Here is a 21,042-nt window from a genome sequence, read left to right on the forward strand (position 1 = left end):
CTATGTGGTATGTGTGTTGTGATTTACCACTACAAACCTTTTATAAAATATTCCACATATAACCAAAATTAACTAATGGCGATACGGTTTTATATATATATATATATATATATATATATATATATTTGTTCTCAATTCTTCCATATTTCCCACATGCCATCACTCAAGAATATAAATGAAACGAGAATGGGATCAAAATTAAGATAAGATTTAATTACAGCAGAGCAGTAGCAACACATGCAACAAGAGGAAGGCTGCATGACGCTAACGCCATTAATTACATTGGCTTTGGCACCCCCTTGTGTCCAAACAAGTAACTGCAGGACACTCAATCACAAATGCAATTACAGCACAGCGGGCTAAATGATGCCAAAAAAAATCACAGTACTGACATGGTCCATAAGCACACTGTTAATGCAAACAGTTAACAGCAGGTATTATGTTCTAGCACCATGTGAAATACTGTTCTAGATACATTAATGACTAAAGCAGATTTGTCCTGCTAGTTCTCACAGTAAACCCTGACAAATAATGTAAATATTCTATTTTATTAACCAAAATACTGTTACATTTTCACAGTGATAAAGGTTTTGTTCAAATTATGTGGACTGTTCACAAGAAACAAATCTAAAAGCTGGCAGTGAACATAAAATACACACAAAAATTAAAGACATAGAAGGTCAAGAAATGGCAGTGGTCTTGGTAAATGTATATGAACTCAACTTTAATTACATTTACAGTGCTTTTAAGCATTGTATGAAACAAAAACCTACTGTTGAGTGCCTCAATGGACACAGTGCTCCAGTAAAGCACTTCAATTGAACACATCAGACTGTGACTGTGACAGTAGTCTAGCCATCTGTCACTTGTAGGGTTGTGCAATGGTGCACCATGCACCAAAACGGCCGCCACCCCCAATTCACCTTCCTACATCTGCAGCAGACATGCGCCCAACCTTCAGACTACACCAAACACTTCCCAGCAACCTACACTGCGACTAAACTACGAGTGATGCGCATGCTGCTAGAGAATTAAACGTAGAACAGGCTTTTGAAAAAAAAAAAAAAAAAGAAATAAACTGTTTCTGGGTGATGCCCACTCTCTGAGGAGCGGCTTTCATATCATACCCAGTAATGTGCAGGTGCCATGGGCAACGTTGCAGTGCTCAGGCAGGTGAATGGCTTATCTGCAGAGGAAGCGGTGCGTTGTTGTTCATGATGTCATCCAAGTCTTCGTCCTCTATCACCACTGAAGGCAAACACAGAGATCAGCAGTGTTAGGAGACACACTCAGAGATCAATTAGAAGATACGTAGATACTTCTTGCAGACCTCATGTATAACTTCCTAGTCAGAAGCGTAACATCTGATCCATTATATTTCTGCACCCTTTCTTTATTAATATCGGCAAAACAATAGCCATGAGCCAGATGTACATCCAAAATTTAGAGTTAAAAAACACTCTCATGCACCATACTTCCTCATTCTAACAATTTAGACCTGGGCCAAAAATATGGCAAATACACACAAAACTATCAACAGCATGATAAGCATTCAAACGCCTTGACTTCTTAACATACTCAAATGAGAATTCCTCAATACCTAATCTTGACGAGCAACGCCTCCTCTGCTTACTACTAGTTTCTTTATTCCTAGATCGCTTCTGAAACACAATCAGTCCTTCTCCACATTATGGTTCAAGAGTTCAAACATTCAAAAACGCAAAATACTGATATTATCATTTTAAAAATCACCATTTCGACCAGCTGGAAAGTTCTATTGTCGACAGAGCGGCAGGAACATATTGCAAACCCACATTTTTGTCATTCTGATTGCACTTGTTATTTAGTCAGATTCCCACAAAATGGACTCAGAAGCACATAACGTTATAACAAGAGCGTAGGAATATCCCCATTTAAAGGGAGGTGTTCAGAAAGATAAATGTTGAAACTAACCTTGTACTTTTGTGAAAGTATTAGAACCTACAGTATATACATCACAAACTCTGAACGTCCCACCGGGACAACATTAAATCCATTATAACAAATGGAATGAACATGGCACCACTCCAAGCCTGAGAGAGCGAGAGGAGACTCACGGGCCAGGCAAAGAGGACATTCATAGGAGATGCAACAAAGACATCAAAGAAAACACAGAGGGAGCTGCGATGAGCTCTATGTTTGTTCGTGTTTGCTCCAGAGTGGAGTGGCCAGAAAAAAAGAAAAAAAAAAAAACGCGAGGAGCCACAACAAAAAAGTAGCAGTAAAAAAAGCTGAAAATTAGTTTTGTTAACAGTATGTGACAAAATCCCAGTGGACGAAGGTTCTATGGCGTGTATCATGCCACACTAAATCATTATGATGCTGTTTATTGGCGTGTAACGGAAATCTGCTCAGGATCGACGCGAAAGTGGACGGTGTTAAATTTGGACGGCGACGCAAATCCTCCGGCTTCCAGGACCTGGAGGAATGGACATCTGTCTTCACTACAGTTCAAGGCTGTGATGCAGCACGATGTGACTGGACCAGTGACTTGGTTCGAGGCGCAGTAGCCGTTTGATTAAAAGCCACACTAGGGGATTGAGCACTAAGGGGGCATCTAACGCCGTTGTGCTGTGTCTCCTTGGTAACCACGGCTGTCTCCATGCCTCGCATACTCCAGGGCATTGGGCTAATGTATTCGTTGATATACTAAGTACAAGCCCCTTTGCACGAGTGCATTTCCCATCCTCCTCCTTAATAAATGACCTGTTGGAACCGAGGCATTCCCTGCTCTGACATCCATCAAAGATGGCAGGTTAATGGGTTGTTTTTGCTGGTGATGCTTCCAGAATAATGCTGGTGACTGGTCACACTGGCCGGACCATGCAATATTTACCATATTCTTTAGATCTTCCTGGTCTTCTTACAACAAATGAGAATATATGTATCCTCTGTATATTTAAAAAAAACGGGGTTCTTAGGGCCACCTTCACCTCTTTTAGATCGCCCTATCTGTCCCAGCTTTGGTGGTCTCCTGTGCGTCGAACCCGGCCGGTATTCGGTGGGCGTCTGACTCGGGTGGAAGGACGGGGTCGGGGGGATCAGCTCGGGCATTTCCGCCACTCCGCACATGTCGTAGCCAGAAAGGGGGACCTCGTCCCGTCCCCTCAGCACATCCGATCCCGCGGTCCCCAGCGCCTCCTCCGCGTCCTTTCCTCCGCAACAGTACAGCATGCAGGACAGTGGACGGGTCAATGCGACGCCAAAGCCTGCGCAGGACACACGAAACACACACACACACACACACACACACACACAGAGAGAGAGAGAGAGAGAGAGATTGTTCTCCGCTCACCAGCGCCGTCAAAACACGACTTTCACTTGCGAACCAAGGTGCACCGTCGCCAGTCGCGCACCGATGTCTTTCATGACGTCCGCAGTCTCGGCGTCCTCCGACCGTCCATGTGCGTCAGTCCGAGCCCGACGCGCCGGGTGCCGCCTCCATACTGACCTTCGTCCCCGCGGCCGGTTCCTCCAGCGCCCGATCCCCGGCTTCCCCGGCGGCGCGGCGCGGCCCCCTCCCGCGACGTCTTAAAGGAGACGCCCTTCTTCTGCTTCTCGGGGGTTTCCCGGCCTCTCCTCCCCATCAACGCGGCGCCACGGTCACGTGGTCGTTTTGGGGCTACGTCAAATGATGCAGGCAAGCGGGGGTTTATTTGATGAACAACTGGGAAATGTTGCTGAATTATGAATGTTCTTATGATCTGGACACAAAAAGAGTCTTCACCCCGTGAAAAAATACCAAGCAGCACAGCATTTTACGACACATGATATAAACCAAGCCTTAGGTGGGGTGGGGGGGAATCACCATTCATATGAGCTCGTTTTGATTTTCTGAATTAAATTCCTCAGTTTTACTAAAGGTGAAGTTAATTATGGAGTTGATTATTAATGATTATTGGTTCCTCTAACACTAATGCTTTTGCCTTTGAAAAGTTAGTGTCAGGGCCACGCCTTCACAAGTGATTTGGTGACACGCGTGCATTGCATAAGCATGCGGCCACTGTATCTCCCTCGGAGCACCTCGAAAGTCACAAGCAAGAACGATTCCAGAAACATGAGCAACGTCAGGTAATTGAATCTCATGAGCAAGGAGAGAATTAAAACGAAAAGCTACAAACATGTGCGGGCCGAAGGAAATCAGCACAGCGCATTCTTGGCAAGCATCAGATGCCTCTCAAGTGAGCCTGATTTGTGAGAATGCCAGTTTCAGGTCAAACACGTTTGTGAAGTTTTTTTTTTTTTTTTGCGTGTGTGAGACTGTATGTAGCAACACTGACGCAGTCACCTCAGATTTATTTTACTGCGTGTTCAGTCTCTCTGTCGTTCACAAGAGCCTCCAACTCCCAGGTATGCTGGCCATTTACAATTCAATTAAAGATGAATTCAATTAATAGAATGGAATTGCACTTTTTATGTTGCTGAGAGTTCGAATTTTGGAGTTCGGTACAAATGTATAAAATATAAATAATGCTGTTTTTAGACCATTTTAATGAAACAATACATTTTTCTGGGTTTTCTTTGGACCCTTTCAGATCATAATGACGTCAAAATTTGTGATTCAGCAGCAGCCAGTCGACCTCCTACAGTCCAGAGAATCTGATGAGTGGGGATCAGAAATCTGTGACTGTTGTGAGGATAAAGCCGAGTGTGAGTTTGATTTTAATTGTTCAATGTGTGTTAAAACTTTCTGTTCAGAGGTAAACTTGCCAGTGCTGTATTTTGGTATAATAGTCATTTACCTCTCGGTTCCCCTCTGGATATTCGACACTAAAACATATATTAGCGAAAGGCCATAGATTCACATCCATGATAAGATAACCTCGCAGATTTGTGATTCCAGGAAGTGTACGTTATGGCCGTATGTGGTTACGAACAACCTCAGCACATGGAAATGTCCAATTCTTAAAACCTTTTTTGCACTCATTTGACATTCTGTCTCCAGGTTGTTTTGCCTTCTGCTGCCTTCCCTGCTTCGCCTGTAAGATTTCTCGTGAGTATGGACAGTGTCTTTGTCTCCCACTGCTGGACCTGTTTTGGATTATTCCTCCCGTCACTTATGGGTTCAGGGTTTCCATGCGTGAGCGGTACGGAATCAGAGTAAGTTGTATTCCTCCTTGATCTGACTACTATAACGCACGCTTTATTTTAATCAAAAACACTAATGACAGTACTATAAGAGTAAAAGCAGTGTTACCCTGTTCTGGATGGTTCCACTGAGTTGGTGATGGAGGGTGGTGCTTTCTGCTTTCAGGACACCATGTGCAGAGACTGCCTGCTCGCAACATGCTGCAGGGCCTGCTCTTGGTGTCAGATGTCTAAAGAGCTGAAGAGGAGGACCATCCCCATTGCCCTCATTGGTGCCAAGCCTACCGCTTAATGGGCATTAGCAGCCTCGTCTTCCTCCTTTCTTCTCTTCATCACCATGCCGCCTGTGTATTTTGCATCATTAACGTCCATGTAGCTGCTGCTCACGCTCAGCACTCATGCTCACCATGAAATGATCTTCAGCATTTTAACATCCGGCCTTTTTTATACTGTCCCATGAGGCGAGGGTGTAGCTCAGTGTTTGTTAGGTTTGCCTAGTGCCCTGAGCTCCTATTTGAAGAGAGTGTTTGAGATCTATAGTGTCCATACCTTTTATATTTTCAATTTACTTAGCAATATCCATTATTATTATTATTATTATTTCATTAAATGAATCAAAATATCCCAAACAAATCATTGATATTGGAGGACAGTACTTTCAGTCTCCATACACGCTGCTATTCAGTCATGAACTTATCTCAGAGATCCCTGTCACATGTAGCATAAGTTTTTTCTTTTTTATCAAGCAACATATATAGGCTATGAAGACTTAAAGATGTGGACCTTAGGTATTTATATATTATGACGACAGAAGTGACACCTCCTCCTGCGTTAATAATATCAGAAACAGGAAATATATTTAAGAAGAAATTATGAATGGACTGAAATTTGTAATGCATTATTATTGTATTGGTATGAATAAAATGTACAAATAATTGCTAATGAAAATAATTGTTTTATCCAATGGCAGTCATTTCCAGTACAGTCTTAAAAGTGTAAACTTACACTTACGGTACAGCAAAGGGAACTGATGCAGATCAATGAAGTCAATATCATCTTTAATTACTTTGACAGGGGCTGTTTAAAAATTTTAGTGGCTCATCCAGAAAATATTTCTGTACTGTGTAAAAGAATGAAAATATTATTTTCCATCACCTGAAGTTTTATGGTCTTTGACATGAAATTTTAAGGCTTACCACAAAAGAGATCCTAGCTGGTGATGGACTGTTCAATATCTCAAATGAATTGCATAATTATTTTTGTCTAATGCCATGATACCTTTTTATTCCAAAGTAAATGAAATAAAGTAAAGCATCTGGTTGGAACTGCACATCAAAACGTCGGTGTAAAAATACACAGTGAAGTGATTGTCATCGTGAAACACTGCAGAACAGCACACAATGCAAACAACGAAATTTGTCCTCTGCATTTAACCCTCACATTGGTGAGCTGTGTGTGGGAATGGTACCTTGCTCATTGGCACCTCAGTGATACCTTGACGGTTTTCACCTTTTTTGGTTAAGTACATAACTCCACGTGTTCATTCATAGTTTTGATGCCTTCAGTGAGAATCTACCAATGTAAATGGTCATGAAAATAAAGAAAACACATTGAAGGTTTGTTCAAACTTTTGGCCTGTACTGTAAATGAATAGAATATAATAGTATAGCATAGAATGGAATGTTCTGAATAGAATGTTTCTGCGCAAAAACAGATAAACAGGTCAAAGGCAGTCATGTGAGAGCCTGAGTCATTTTTAAAACCAGGAAGTGATATCATAATACAGCTGCACTAGGAATGCAGCAATGACGGCTCAATCTCAAATTGTGTTCCTTACCAATTTGACCTCTAATTTTGTCCATATACTCCAGTTAAGTTTTCATAGATTCATCTTTTTCATCTAAAATCACCAAACTAAAAAAATGTAAAAATTAAGAAAATCAGAAAAGAATATCAGAAGGCCTGAAACTCATTCCAACGTCTCAAAGAAAAATGTTTCACAAACAAAAATATAGTTGCCAAACTGAGGCATTAGTTCTGGACTAAGAAATGTTAATCCAAGCCTTTAACTCCACCCCATTGTTTGCTGAATATTTTAAGTAGATTTTTTCCATTGCCCGATTTTGCTCCCTACCTTAGCAGTGCATAATCGCAGCAGTTCGGGCAATACGCTGCTGACAGACACCTGTGAGAATTCTGCAAGAGTAGCAGTTAGAGCAAGAAAAGAGGACGAAGCAAGGTTATGGGGCCTTTCCCCATCCACATTACTCATTTTCTGCTCCTGGCACTGCCCCTTGCCTGCCACAGTGACAGGATTTTGGTATTTTCTGTGGATGGCAGCCACTGGATAAACATGAAGGTGTTGCTGAGAGAATTGCATTCAAGGGGACACCATCTGACCGTGGTGCGCCAGTCGGACAGCTGGTTTATCCACGAGCACTCGCCCCACTACTCCTCAGTCACCGTGAAGCTTCCTGAGAAGGACATAGGTTTGGAGATATTTGAGGACGCTACGAAGAAGATCATTGAAAGCCAGAGGAAGGGCTTGCTGATGGGTTCCATTGCTCAGGTGAGAGAGATGATCAGGATTCTGAAGCTTGCCCACAGCGCCACCTGCTCCATGTTGTCTGTCATGCTGGAGAACAAGGTGCTCATGAGGGAGCTGGACGATGCCAATTTTGATCTGATGCTGACTGACCCAGCCATGCCTGCTGGCGTCATCCTGGCCCATTACCTTCATCTGCCCATGGTGTACAATGCACGTTGGATGAGTTTCGGAGAGGTTCATTTCTCTATTGCCCCGTCCCCAATTTCTTATGTCCCTGTACCAGGGTCTGGGCTCACAGATCAGATGAACTTTCTCCAGAGGTTCAAGAACCTTTTTCACTACTTTCTGAATTTTTTGCAAGAGCGTTGGCTGGTTGTACCTACCTACACAGACCTGCTGCACAAGCACTTCCCTCCTGGAGCTGACCTCTTAGCCATGCAGCAAGCTGCAGACCTTTGGCTAATTCGGGTGGACTTTGTGCTTGAGTTTCCACGTCCAGGCATGCCTAACCTGGTCTACATTGGAGGCTTTCAGTGTAGACCGGCTGAACCACTTCCAAGTGATTTAGAGTCCTTCGTCCAAAGCTCGGAGAAGTATGGGGTAGTAGTCATTTCTTTCGGCACCCTAATCAGTACCCTGCCGGAGGACATGACAGAAGCTATTGCCACGGCATTAGCCCATCTGCCCCAGAAGGTAGTTTGGAGATTCCAGGGTAAAAGGCCTTCATCATTGGGGAACAACACTCTGCTTCTGGACTGGATTCCACAAAATGACCTACTGGGACACTCTAAAACTTGTGTTTTTGTTGCTCATGGAGGCACCAATGGCATTTATGAAGCTATTTACCATGGCATACCCATCTTGGGCCTGCCGCTGCTTTTTGACCAGATGGACAACCTGGTGCGTCTGCAGACAAGAGGAGCGGCACAGATTGTAAGCACAGCGACGCTCACGGCAGAAACATTCTCACAGGGTCTCCGGGAAGTCCTCCTGAATAAATCCTATCGCAGAAACATGCAGAGACTTTCACGGTTGCACCGTGACCAGCCTTTCCATCCATTGGATAAAGCCGTATTTTGGACTGAGTTCGTCCTACGCAACAAAGGAGCCCCACACTTGCACACAGATGCATACAGCATGCCCTGGTACTCCTACTACAGCATGGACGTAGCTGCCCTGCTTATGGCGGTGATCTTAGGAGGCTTATTTCCCTGCATCCTGCTCATTAGAGTCACGTGGAAGTGGAAAGCAAACAGGATGCAACTGCCACAATCTAAGATGGAAGCAAAGCTGCCCAGCAAGAGGCTAAAAGATGAATCAAAGGACACTCTTCCAAACAAACCAAAGGGGGCTCCACAGTTGAATTCAAAAGACATTCTGAAACGTAAATGCAAGTCACGGAAAGCAGACTGACTATTTAAAAAATTTCTGCAGCTTTACAGCTTTAGTAAACACTACAGCAATACAGAATACATTTGGAGCAAAAACCTGGATGTCTAGATTAACATATTCAAGCAGTATCCATTTGATCTTTCTTTTACTGCAAACATGTTTAAGACATAACTGAGAGTCGCATGTTTGTTCTTTTATTGCTAAATCTATTACCAGATAAAATTCTCTCTGACCATTTTTTTCTCTGCTACTGTAGATTTTTGGGGTTTTTCATACTGTAGATAAAATACCTGGTTGCTCTGTGGGATGAAGCATTCCAGTAAGTCTCCAGGAATAAACTTCTGAGTCCACCCAAATCCTCTTTAATCTTTTGCCCCCTCAATAAACGTTTTTAGTTTATTCCAATTTAGTAACATCAGGCTAAAGCCTAAACAGCATGATGAAGCTTAACATGAGATTGGATCCAGACGTTTCAAGGCACTCCCGTAATCTCTGTTAATACAAACCTCTAAAAAAATGTGGAAACTTGTGAAATGGCATGGAATGCATTTTTAATCAGACACTTAATTAAATGACAAAAAGTGGAATAATTGCCATGGGAATCATTTTCAGACGATTGGTTTCTGTTCAAATATTCATTTTGCTCTGATAAGCTTATAAAAGCTGAAAATAAAAATGATTTACATTTGAGTCGGTTAAAAATGTTTCTTTTTATGCATTGTTATAAGCAGCCCTGGTTGACAATTTCGTTCTGATTGACCGGCACGTCTGCATTAAAACTGGGAAACAAAAAGCTATACAGACGTCATTCAGACGTCATTGTCCAAAATAACAATACGTACAAAACTGCCAAATAGTAATGTTAATACATTTTAATTACTGAGGAAATGTTTAAGTTTGTGTTTTGAATATTGCAGCTACAGTAAACAATTTGAGCATTCTTTTCATTACATGGACTCACCAGTAGATGGCGCAGAAAGACAAACTCCTTGAACCCAATCAGACTGCAGAGAGAACAGAGAGAACAACGTGGCTGAAATGTTCTTGAGCAAATGAACAAAGAAACTCTGAAATGACCCCCAATCAGCATAATTAGTCCAGTTTAAAATAGGTCAGATTTAGATATCTTTAATCTCGGAACACATCCATCAGACAGAGATGGATGGAATTGCTCCCTGGAAAAGAGAATCACACAGCCATCTAAAAGGGGCTTTGGCACCGCCATTAAACATCATTTATAGATATCATATGATAGATGATTAAACCAAGGGGGGGACCCAGAACAATCGAGTGAAAGGGAGCGACGATGCCATTAGAAAAAAAAGGACATTGACTTGCTGGGCAAAGTGTAGCAAGATAAAACTGAGCAAAAAGATATTAAGCGGGATTGGAGTCACTAATGTCTGTTTCTAATGACTCATTATCTCATTATCAATTTTCCTCTCACTCACTCTTTCTCTCACTACCCCCTATCCCAACTGGTTAGTGATGATGGGAATAGCAATTAGGATATAGGGCTGCCAAATGGCTATTTTAATTAGCTTTCCTTTGGAGAAATGTAGAGACAAGTAGGTGGGAGGGGACAAGCCAAGAGATGAGCAAGAGAGAGAGCGTGCGCGTGAGAGAGAGAGAATGATGTTCTTAATAACCGTTTGAGATGAGGAGGTCATTAGCTCGCGCTCACAGTGATAATTATGAATTCCTGCAGGTCACAGAAACATATTACAGGAGCCTACTTAGCATTAATAGAACCGTCCTATTTGTGTTAAACACAAAGAAATTAAAACTAAAAACCAATTAAGGCACGGAACACACCTCACACCCTACCAGCTACTGGGTCACTCAGAACTCATCTGGACGACTGGGTGCTCTACTCTACCATCTGAAAACCAGCTTTTTCCGGCAAAAATGTTCATTTATAATTTTAATCAGCTCTTCATACAAAATACTTTGATGTCTGCCATATAAACCCACTGCGGCAGTTTTATTACATGTGAGTGTGCGTACGTGTGTGTGCATGTGTAGCAGCACCAATAAAAAAAATCCTCATGTCCCTCCTCCACTCAGAAAGAGATTCTTTTTGACCCCATTTGCTCTCAGTAGCTTTACTCTTGGTTTAGTGTAAATCTCACAATTTCACCACAACCCCCCCCACACACACACACAGACACACACACACACACACACACACACACACACAAACACACATGCACACTTCCCTTGAAAATTGAAACAAGATCCTTGTACATTATTTTTTCATTTGTGACTTGTTTCTCTCCGAGATTCACCCAGAGGAAATCGCTTCAGAGAGAGGCGAGGTCCCAAAAGAAGTCAGGCATCCTTTCATCTCTCTCCCTCCGTCCACTCCGTCACTCTCTGCCAACCGCTTTCCCGTCTGAACGATAACGGAAGTCCGTCTGCCCGCATTGTCCTGTGTGCCCTGTTAGGCCTGGTGTCACATGACTGCCAGCTCCCACCCTGACCAGACTTGTACATTAGCATTGAATGAGAATTTCTTTCAAAAAACACATTTTTTGTGATTCCTTGATCAAATTGGCCCTTGTCACGTTCTTATAAAAGCATAACTGGTAAGCAAATGATTTTCGCCGCATCATTTTGTGTGTGTTCCTGCTTTTCATTTCCTCCTCCACTTCTCCGGCGTTCCCCCTCTCTGGCTGCACCGTCTCCCGCATCCCTGTGCTCTCTCATGAGATGTCCCGGGGTTATGATGGTTATGATTTATACGCGGCTGCGCTGAGCTCTTTTCTCTCAGTCCTCCTCTCACTTTGTCTCCCTCACTCTCCCCCTCTTCTCTCTAATCTTTTATACTTGCATCCCCTCCGGCTGCTTTTGAGGAGTAATAATGAAAGGGATTTAACCCCTCACTGTCCAGCGCCTCTGACCCTGGCTGCGTTTGCACACACACACACACACACACACACACACACACACACAAGCACAGACACACAGAAAGCCAAACACATGAGCACAGACACGCATGTAACTACATGCATAAAAACAATACAAGACCACACAAACACATAAATGTAACATGCAGGCATGCACAATATATGCGATATATGAACCCTAGCAATAACACACACAGACACACACACACACGAAGAACACACATAGCCAAGATTAAGGCTGGAAATACAGAAACCCAGACATTGGTACATAATTTACATACAAGCAATACTACAATGTTAAGTATGCTCCCAATTACTGGGCAGGCAAAAAAAAAACTCTGGAAGAAAAATTGCAAAAAAGTGACTTTTCTTTGGTGCTATTTGTTCTGAAACCGCAGCAAATTCTGAAACGCATCTGTAAACGTTTCCAGCGGCTGCTGAAGTAATGTAATGTAATGTTAATATGTTTCTTCTCGTTTGTTTTTCATTTCGTCGTGTTTGCTGATTATGGAGTTTTAGTGTTTCTTCACTTTAGAACACATTCTAAAAAAAAAAAAATAATATTATTCATATCTTCCCCAGTGTTGGGTGGTGTTGCTACTTCAGTACACACAAGGATTCCTCCCTCCTAATTATTATCACTGTTAATTACAATTTTAGACTAATGAGCCTAATTAGAAGAACATCATTTCCTCTCAGATCAGGGGCGTGCTTTCAGGAGTTACAAAGTGATCTGTTTAGTAAACAATATGACTTAATTGCATACATTTGCATAAACAAATGAGCTAATTAATTACAATTAAGCACTTACTGATGAGTTTTTGGCCTGAGAATCCCATGAGAGGAAGGCAAAAACACTGCATGTGTGTGTGTGTGTGTGTGTGTGTGTGTGTGTGTGTGTGTGTGTGTGCGTGTGTGTGTGTGTGTTCCTGAGATGATGAGCTTCTACAGCCTGATGCGTGTACATTTTTGATCCTCACTTATTGTTGTGTTTGCACAGATAATACGTCTTGCTGTGGTATTGGCATAATAGTTTGAATCTTTAATCACGGATTCCTTGGTCGTATTTACATCTTTCCTCCTCACTTCCCTTCTCTTTTTATCTCGAGGGGAAGAAGGGGACAGAAAATGAGAGGGAGCGAAAGGAAAAGGGAGAAAAGGAACAAGAGAGAAGGAATGAGAAGGACCTATCCCCTCCTCTTCTGTGTTGGAATTTAATATGCAACTTTTTATTGGAAAACAATCGTGCGTGCCGGCGTGAATCCTGGCCGCAATATATCTGTTAGCGGGACTAATCCGATCAGGACAGGGAAGGCTATTTATCACTGCAAATCCAGGGCATTTCAGCCTTCTTTTTATTATTTTAATATATTTCTCCGCTATTAAATCACCAAAATGATGAATTAGAACTGTCTGCCATGCTTTCTGTGGCTTGACAGAAAATGATGCACTACCCAATTTGAGTGGTCATTTGGACTTTTAAAGACAAAAAATGATGGGAGAAAAAGTCCAATATTTCTCTCTTCTTACTTTTCCCCTCCGTCCCTCTTCCACCTCCCCACAGCTCTGTGTATACATATAAATGTGTGTGTGTGTGTGTGTGTGTGTGTGCTCGTTTGTGAGTGTGTGAGTTTTTAATAATACACTTTAAGTGGGCTTTATTGCTATGTTAGAGAGGGCAGCATCACAACTATCTTTAATATACAACCAATTACCAAAGACTCAAACACACACATGCACATTCACACATACAAACACACACACAGTTTTATGGATTGAAACAGGTCGGCATTAACACTCATTGCAGCTTACTGTGAGCACACCCACACATCAGCGGGTAATTGATGGCAGCTTCTGTTGAGAGTCTGAGCAGACATGCAGGTTTCCTGTGAAAGACAGGAAATAAAAGCCTGGCTATAATGTTGTTTCACTTGTTTTCATTTAGATTTATGCTTTACCTTCACGCCTATTTAAAATTCCATCTCTTTCTCTTTTTTATGCCCTAAAGCAAACGGTGCAATGCCTGAAACAGAGCGTATCCCCAGGTCTGTACATCACATTCCATCACATTTTCTGACTCAAGTTGCGCAAAGTACTGAAACCGTAATTTACAGAAATGGCTTTCGTAACTGCTGGAGGTTTTATACATAAAATATTGCTTAACTCATATTCAGGTCATATAACTGCACATAAAGACCCATAAACTGGATACATTGCAGTGCAATTGGCTTCCATCAGAATCCTGTCAGGGCCTGCTGCCATATTTCACCTCTCACAGCCTGCAGTTCCATATTTTCTGTGGGGCACGTGGAAGAACATAGATGGTGGTTTGAAGCCCGATCTTCTTTCCACCTTCTCTTCCTCCTCTGGCGTTTGTGCAGATTTGGCCTTATCCAGTAGGAGGCGATAGTGCCCCCAGTGAGTGCAAAGGCCGAATGGGGGTCCGCACAGCTCAGGGACAGCTGGTTTGACCCCCCTACCTTGAGGAGTCCTCACACCAATCAGCCCAGCTCAGTCGGAATCAATTAGCACCAGGAAGGGGGGTGGGCCATGCATGAGACCACTGGGGGGCAAGACCCAGAGAGGATGCCTGTCTGTTCTCACACCTGGCCTGTTCTCTCTCTCTCTCTCTCTCTCTCTCTCTCGCTCATCTCTCTTTTCCTTCATTGAGCCCTGTTTCTCAGACACGGTCCATGCTGGATTCCTATCTGAGTTTCACTTGCGCTCATGGTCTTATTCTCTTTCTTCTCTTCTGCTTTGCTTTCTCTACTTCACCTTTTCCCGTCGTTTTGCTCCTTTCTTCACCTTGCCTTCTCTCCTTTTCTCCTGCTTTCTTTAAGAATCTGTCTTAATAAGTTTTAAATACTCTAGTTGCACAGGGCCAGAGGGCCAGTCTTATTGCATACCAGCAATTGTCAATGGATGAATAATTTACTCTGCCACAGCAACGGGGCTTTTCTTCCTTTAACTCCTTTCATGCTTTGTCTCTCTCATTTCACCAGGGTCTCCCCTGGCCTCCTATTCTATCTTGTCTTTTTATTAAAAAAGATCTATAGGATTTTATTGGTGATAAAAAATCTGTTACTGCTTCCTTCAATAAAAGTATGACAGTGTTAGTAATCACTAATGAAAAGTAAATATTAAAAGATATAAAAGAATATAAGCAACAAATTACACACTGCATGACATAATATTACTACATTGACTTATTATATTAAAAATAATATTATAATGTTATCATTATGGTAATATTAAGAATCCAATCATGCATATATATATTTGCACATATACATATCATAAAAATGCATTTAATTATTACTGTTGTATTATGATGATAACATCAAGCCAAAATTTATTGCAGCCTATTAATTGCTTATTTTGACAACAAAATACTGGGATTGGGATTCTGATCTTTCACGTTAAATGTGCTTCACAAAATTAATGCAACGACTGGCCAGCAGAGGTCAGTATCGAGCACTAATCCCAGTCCACTCTCATCTTGGACAGAGTTTAAAATCAGACCCAGGGAGAAGTCTTTATAACTGGTTCTCATAAGCACATGTCAAGGGTTTTGACTTAAAAAAAAAAAAAAAAAAAAAAAAAAGAAAAAGACAGGAAAAAAGTCTAAAGTTGGGCAAGTAGGAAGAGAGTTGGATTTGGGGGGGCCGGGGAGTTTCAGCTAGCCCCTCTCCCACTCACCCCACACTAATTGTGTTTTCCCTGAGCAGAATTGAGTTCCAGAGAAAGAGAGAAAGGCCAGAGGCTTTTCATAATTGTATCGACAGGAAAATGAATATGATGAATGGCGTTCATTCAGCGCATGCTAGATTTATTGTCTTTTCCTCAGGGCGTTAATCGCTACGAAGGATGGAGGGAGAGAAAAAAAAAAGTGAAAGAGAGGCGCACATAGACAGAGAAGAGGAGCATTCATTATATAACTCAGAGGCCTTTCATGGTCATCGGAAACTTAAATTCCTTAGACATATTATGGCATAAGTGACATTTTTTTTTTGCCATGCAAAGGAAATATGTCGGGTTAAAAGGAAATATATAGGGTTAAAAACAGTGAGAGTTCTATACAAGAAGACACAGCATCATGCACAAAAAAATGTGAATTTTTTTGAATGAGATAAGCATACAAACAAAAATCCAGGACTTTTTTTCTCCAGTTTTTTGGGAGGCGGGGAATTGTTGCATCCTAAAATGTCTGACTTATGTCTGGCTGTCCAAGCCTTACTGGCAAGAGCATGCATAAAAATATAAGCATCTAGACATCAGCATACATGCATTATAAGACATTTTAATGAAAACTAAAAAATAACCACAACCCAGTGTGTGCGCAGCAGTACGTGCATCTGGTGGAAGAACATCTGCCGAGATCTAGCAGAACATGATGATTACATGTGGAACATTGCAAGATGAGCTGAATTGGCCTTGGTGGACTGAATTTGTGTTAACTGTTGTGATCATGACATGGTGAAATCCTGCAGGGACTGAAATACGCAGCACACACAGCTTAGCCATGACGCCTTGTCTGCAGTAGTGGGATACTGAAGGTGGAAACCCTCTTTGGGAGTGTCCTCCAGCACATGGGTGCAATTTGATCCTGATTATTGATTCGTTTACAGGGCCGAAGGCCACATGCACCAGTCCTGCTCATGAGACGTCTCTCCAAACGATGTCTTCATCTCCATCCGAACCGTGGCCTTCCGTGGAAGAGAAAAAAAGACTTCAAACACATTGCCTCTCCTCTTCCTCTTCCCTTGCAGTCCGCTCCCTCGCCCTCTTCCTCTCTCGCTGCTCTGAATCCAGATGAATCCTCAGCTCATAAAGTCCGTGTTTGAGACCCATCCATCATGAGCAAGAGAAGCAGCAGCAGACCGACTGAAGCCGCCCCTTTCGCGTGCTTCTTATGGAATCAAAATTCTGTGAATTTCCGTACGGTTAGGAGGTGTTTGTGTGGGCATGATGCTGTTTCACTTTACACTCTTACTTAAGAGGGGGGGGGGTTAACGATGTCTTACAAGACTTTTGATATAATAACATTTTATAAAGCGCTGTAAGTAAAATGTAATTTGCATAGACTGGAGCTCAGTGGTGTTGGGATTAATTTCTCCCTGCAAGAGACCACTTAACAATTAAAAAACGGGAACAGTGGAGGTGGGAGGGAGATATGACCCTCAAGATGAACGAGATCCATCACTGCAATACAAAGCACTCAGTAACAAAAGCGAGGAAAGGCTGAGCTGTGGAGAGAGAGAGAGAGAGAGAGAGAGAGAGACAGGGAGAGAGAGGGAGAGAGAAGGAAAGGAAGGGCTGGTGGTGGCGGGGCTACGTGGATAGAGATGGATGGAGGAGGGTGGTGGCAGAGCCCGAGGCGAGGTGATGGGGCTGTGAAGCCAGGCTACGGGCTATTGGCCTCGGGCAGGGCAGGTGGGGCGGCAGGGGGAGGCTGGTGGCTCAACAGCTTGCTCCACCCTGAGGGCCCAGCAGGCCGGGGCAGAGCAGGGGGCTGGAGTAGCGATACTGCCAAGGAGAGGAACACTGTGGCTGGTGGCAGCTGGTCCGCCACTCACCCCCCCTGCCGTCAGGCAGCAGGCGGGGTGAGAAGGTCAAAAGGCAGTCGTTAGGAAGACAAAGAGCGGCACAGCGACAAACAGGATAATCGCCTTTTATTGACTGCTTCTGACACAGATCGCAGTGTGGCTGACATCAACACCGCACACACACACACACGTCTGGCTGCTCACACACACACACACACACAGGCGCGCACCTACTCAAGCGCACATTCACACTTCTACAACTACATCAGCCAGAGACGACACAATTAAACGCACTACCCACAGACAAGGTATACGTCAAAAAAAAATAACTCTACATGTTCTTTTCCCCGATCTGTATCCATGGCAGCCAAAAAGACAAAGTCCCTCTCTGTGGTCACCACCCCCCTCTTCAAAGCCCTCGATAAACTAACCACCGAGCCGCCCCCTCCGTGCCTTTGATTAGCGTGAAGAGCAGCCAGGCATTCAACCATCAGAGAGGCAGTTGCGTTCTCTCTCTCTCCCAGCACACCAGGGCCGAGCAGAGCAGCCACCACTTTGCCGTTCGGATCCATGCCCGACCTAACCCACCCTCTCATGGTGTCATTTGTCACGTCGTCTTGTCCATGTCTTGGCCACCGTCATGGCTCATCCTGAACTTTATAGTCGAACGTTTTCTGTTTTCTTGTATACGGCTGGGATGGCAATAAATAATCTTTCTACATGTCCTCTCTGATCTTTATGAGTCCATGAAATGACCATTCAGATCACATCATTTGGCCAGACGAGACTTTTCCAGAGCCTGCGAAGCACCGAGTCACTGGCATGCATATATTTCAGCGTAGTCGTAACAGTGTCGGAGTTTATTATGGGACCTTAAGTGTTGCTTTATATCCATCAAAGACTAAGTGTTTCTGAAAACCAGACAATCACTTATAGATGAGAGACAGACTGAGAGAGAGAGGTGGGGGTGGAGACAGGGCGGGAAGAAAAGTACTTCCGATTGTTACTCATCTCCACTCAGCGTGGCGTGTTAAACTCCCTCTCAGTTTCCGAACTCAATGGAGCGTTGCTCATCTGTGCGCTGGGGTTAGGGAGCAAGACGACGGCGAGAGAGGGATCAGGGAGGTGGGGGGGGGGGGGGGGGGGTGTACGTATCGGGGCAGGGACGGTATCCGTTCCATCCCCGAGGCGGATCCTCTTTCCGATCTTTTTTCCTTAAATTTTCCCAGCGAGCGGGTTACTGTGAAGCCTGCCCCATTGTTTTAAACAGCTGTCAGTTGCGGAGCCATTATCTGGCCCTCCTGTGAGCCGCTCGACCCCGCCTCTTTTCATGTCTCCTAATCAAGTGCTGAAGGCTGAAACGCACACAGGTCCACATAGAGCGTCCACGTCCTCCGCTGCTCCCCTTTCTTCCCTCTTGGCCGAGAGCCTCTTCTGAGTGCTGCGCTGAAGCTTGATGGTTCTGTGATGATAATGACATTTCACTCCTGTTTGTCTAAGCATCCATACATTCGGTAAATCCCGTGAGCGAGAGTGGGAGAGAGGGAAAGATAGAGAGATATGGGTGGTAAATGGCACCCTTCCATATGGGGGAGCCAGTGGGGACATATTTACATTTTATGTGTATGGCCTTTGGTAGTTGATGTCATCTAAAGTGACTTTACAGTTTGTATCCTGTTCTTATAACAACAATTTACTTTATTTAATTGAGAACAGACAGACAAATAGACATGTGGGAAATGTAGATATTTCACGTATGAATACATGTGAATATTACTAACCTCTGTATCCACAATAATGATCACAAACACGAGGAACCAATTGCCACGGTGCAAAAACCTCCTTGTGAAGCTGTGTAAAGAGAGCCCATCTGTAACAGCACACTGACGTAAAGGTCAAAAAGTCCACCGCAGATTTATAAAAAAAAATGAAAATCAATTGTTGCACTTGATGCTTCTAACACACATATCTGAAACTTTCTGCACCTTGTTCCATCTAAAGAGATGTGTGTATATGTGTGTGTGTGTGTGTGTGTGTGTGTGTGTGTGTGGGAGAGAGAGAGAGAGAGAGAGAGAGAGAGAGAGAGAGAGAGAGAGAGGGGGAGAGAAAGCTTGTGTTATCCCTTATGAATTAGTAATGAAGACATTTAGAAGCATATGTTGTTTGTCAGTATTTGAAGTGTTTTGTATTACAAAGCTAAAGGCACTCAACAGAAACGACTGCACACAGATGAAAAAGAAAGAAAGAAAGAAAGAAAGAAAGAAAGAAAGAAAGAAAGAAAGAAAGGCCTGATATCCAAATGCGCCAAGCTGCTTGTCGATCCGCAGCTCAGTGCGAAGCAAATGAAAAGCAGCTCCATTACTGGCAGAGAATCAGGTGGAAACGACGGCAGGGAGCCGAAGAAAAGGGGGAAAAAGTGAATCCACGAAAGAGCATTAAGTTTTAGAGCTTTATATAAAATTTAGGTTAATATTTCATAAGGGGAGACAAGAACGGCGCAGAGACAGAGAGAGGCGCTAAACTTTCATTAAGCAGAGTATTTCGCTGGGAGGGAATTTCACTCGTCTTTTTCATGGATTTTATTGCAATAATACTGATATCTCTCTCCTTCTCTCGCCCCAACCCCCTCCCCACCCGACCCGCATCCCTCTCTCCTTCCCCCTCGCACCGTGCCTTTTTAAAATTTAGTAATAAAAACATACTAGATCCTTTTTAAATGCACTATTACTTATCGTGGCCTTTTCATATTGTACCATCACGGGCGTTTTAGAGCGGCTATAAAAGCGCCGTCATTTATTATTCAAAAGCAGCCGCGTCTTTTTGCATATCGTCTGCCAGACCTCCATTCCAAATGTGCGCAGAAATTGACAACGGCAGACACGCGCAATAAAAAGAGCGCCGGGGGCGCGACGCGCGACGCGCGACCCACGACGCGCCCCGCGTATGCAGATGCGCCGTAATTACTCAGCGGCGCCTTTTGTTCGCCGCATTTCACGCTTCCCGGACGTCGCTGTCCGTCACCTGACTCGGCGTTGCCAGGACCGCCGGCTGCAGCAACTCTTCAGCGAACCCAGCCTGCACCGCACCGGGCCCTCGAACCGACTGGGAAGAATGGCGGCCGTTCAACACGTGTACCGGTGTTGGTTTCGCAAGGGTCGTGCGCTTTCAACATTACACGTTAATTACAGTTGCGCTGGTTTGGTAGCGCGAATCTGGCAACAACGATCCATACCCACACTAACAATACAACAAGAATAGCTCGAAAACAGGTTTATAAAAGTGGCTTTGCGTATTTGCGTCTCTAGCCAAATACTTCTATATGCATTTTTTTTTACATCAATGTTATGAATAATCTGACGCAGATGCTTTGAAACTTGATGAAAAAATTAAACTGTTAGGGGTTTCCTGGTGTCTATGGTAACTATCGAGATTCTAAAAACATAAAAAAAATAACCATAATTATTACAATAATAATAAAATAATACAAATTCGTCCGTGAATAATTACTGGCCCCCAAATT

The 21,042-nt window shown here is 43.4% G+C and overlaps 2 protein-coding genes across 3 annotated transcripts; both read left to right on the forward strand.

The window, feature by feature from the left end:
* The first annotated feature begins 3,924 nt into the window (after nt 1-3,924).
* LOC114792636 (cornifelin homolog B-like) lies at nt 3,925-6,376 on the forward strand. Of its 2 annotated transcripts, XM_028983955.1 has the most exons (4): nt 4,254-4,389; nt 4,575-4,689; nt 4,985-5,139; nt 5,294-6,367. In XM_028983955.1, the coding sequence occupies exons 2-4, from the start codon at nt 4,581-4,583 to the stop codon at nt 5,417-5,419; spliced, it is 390 nt and encodes a 129-aa protein (XP_028839788.1). In that variant the 5' UTR covers nt 4,254-4,389; nt 4,575-4,580; the 3' UTR covers nt 5,420-6,367. The 2 variants fall into 2 exon arrangements, with proteins under 2 accessions (XP_028839787.1, XP_028839788.1); XM_028983954.1 differs by lacking the exon at nt 4,575-4,689 and having other exon boundaries at nt 3,925-4,389; nt 5,294-6,376.
* Nucleotides 6,377-7,329: 953 nt separating this feature from the next.
* LOC114792635 (UDP-glucuronosyltransferase 2C1) lies at nt 7,330-9,623 on the forward strand. The gene has a single exon (XM_074933633.1). It carries the CDS (start codon nt 7,370-7,372, stop codon nt 9,086-9,088), a length of 1,719 nt encoding a protein of 572 aa, XP_074789734.1. The 5' UTR covers nt 7,330-7,369; the 3' UTR covers nt 9,089-9,623.
* The last annotated feature ends 11,419 nt before the right edge of the window (nt 9,624-21,042 follow it).

Source organism: Denticeps clupeoides, chromosome 6, assembly GCF_900700375.1.
Source record: "Denticeps clupeoides chromosome 6, fDenClu1.1, whole genome shotgun sequence".
Classification (NCBI taxonomy): Eukaryota; Metazoa; Chordata; class Actinopteri; order Clupeiformes; family Denticipitidae; genus Denticeps; species Denticeps clupeoides.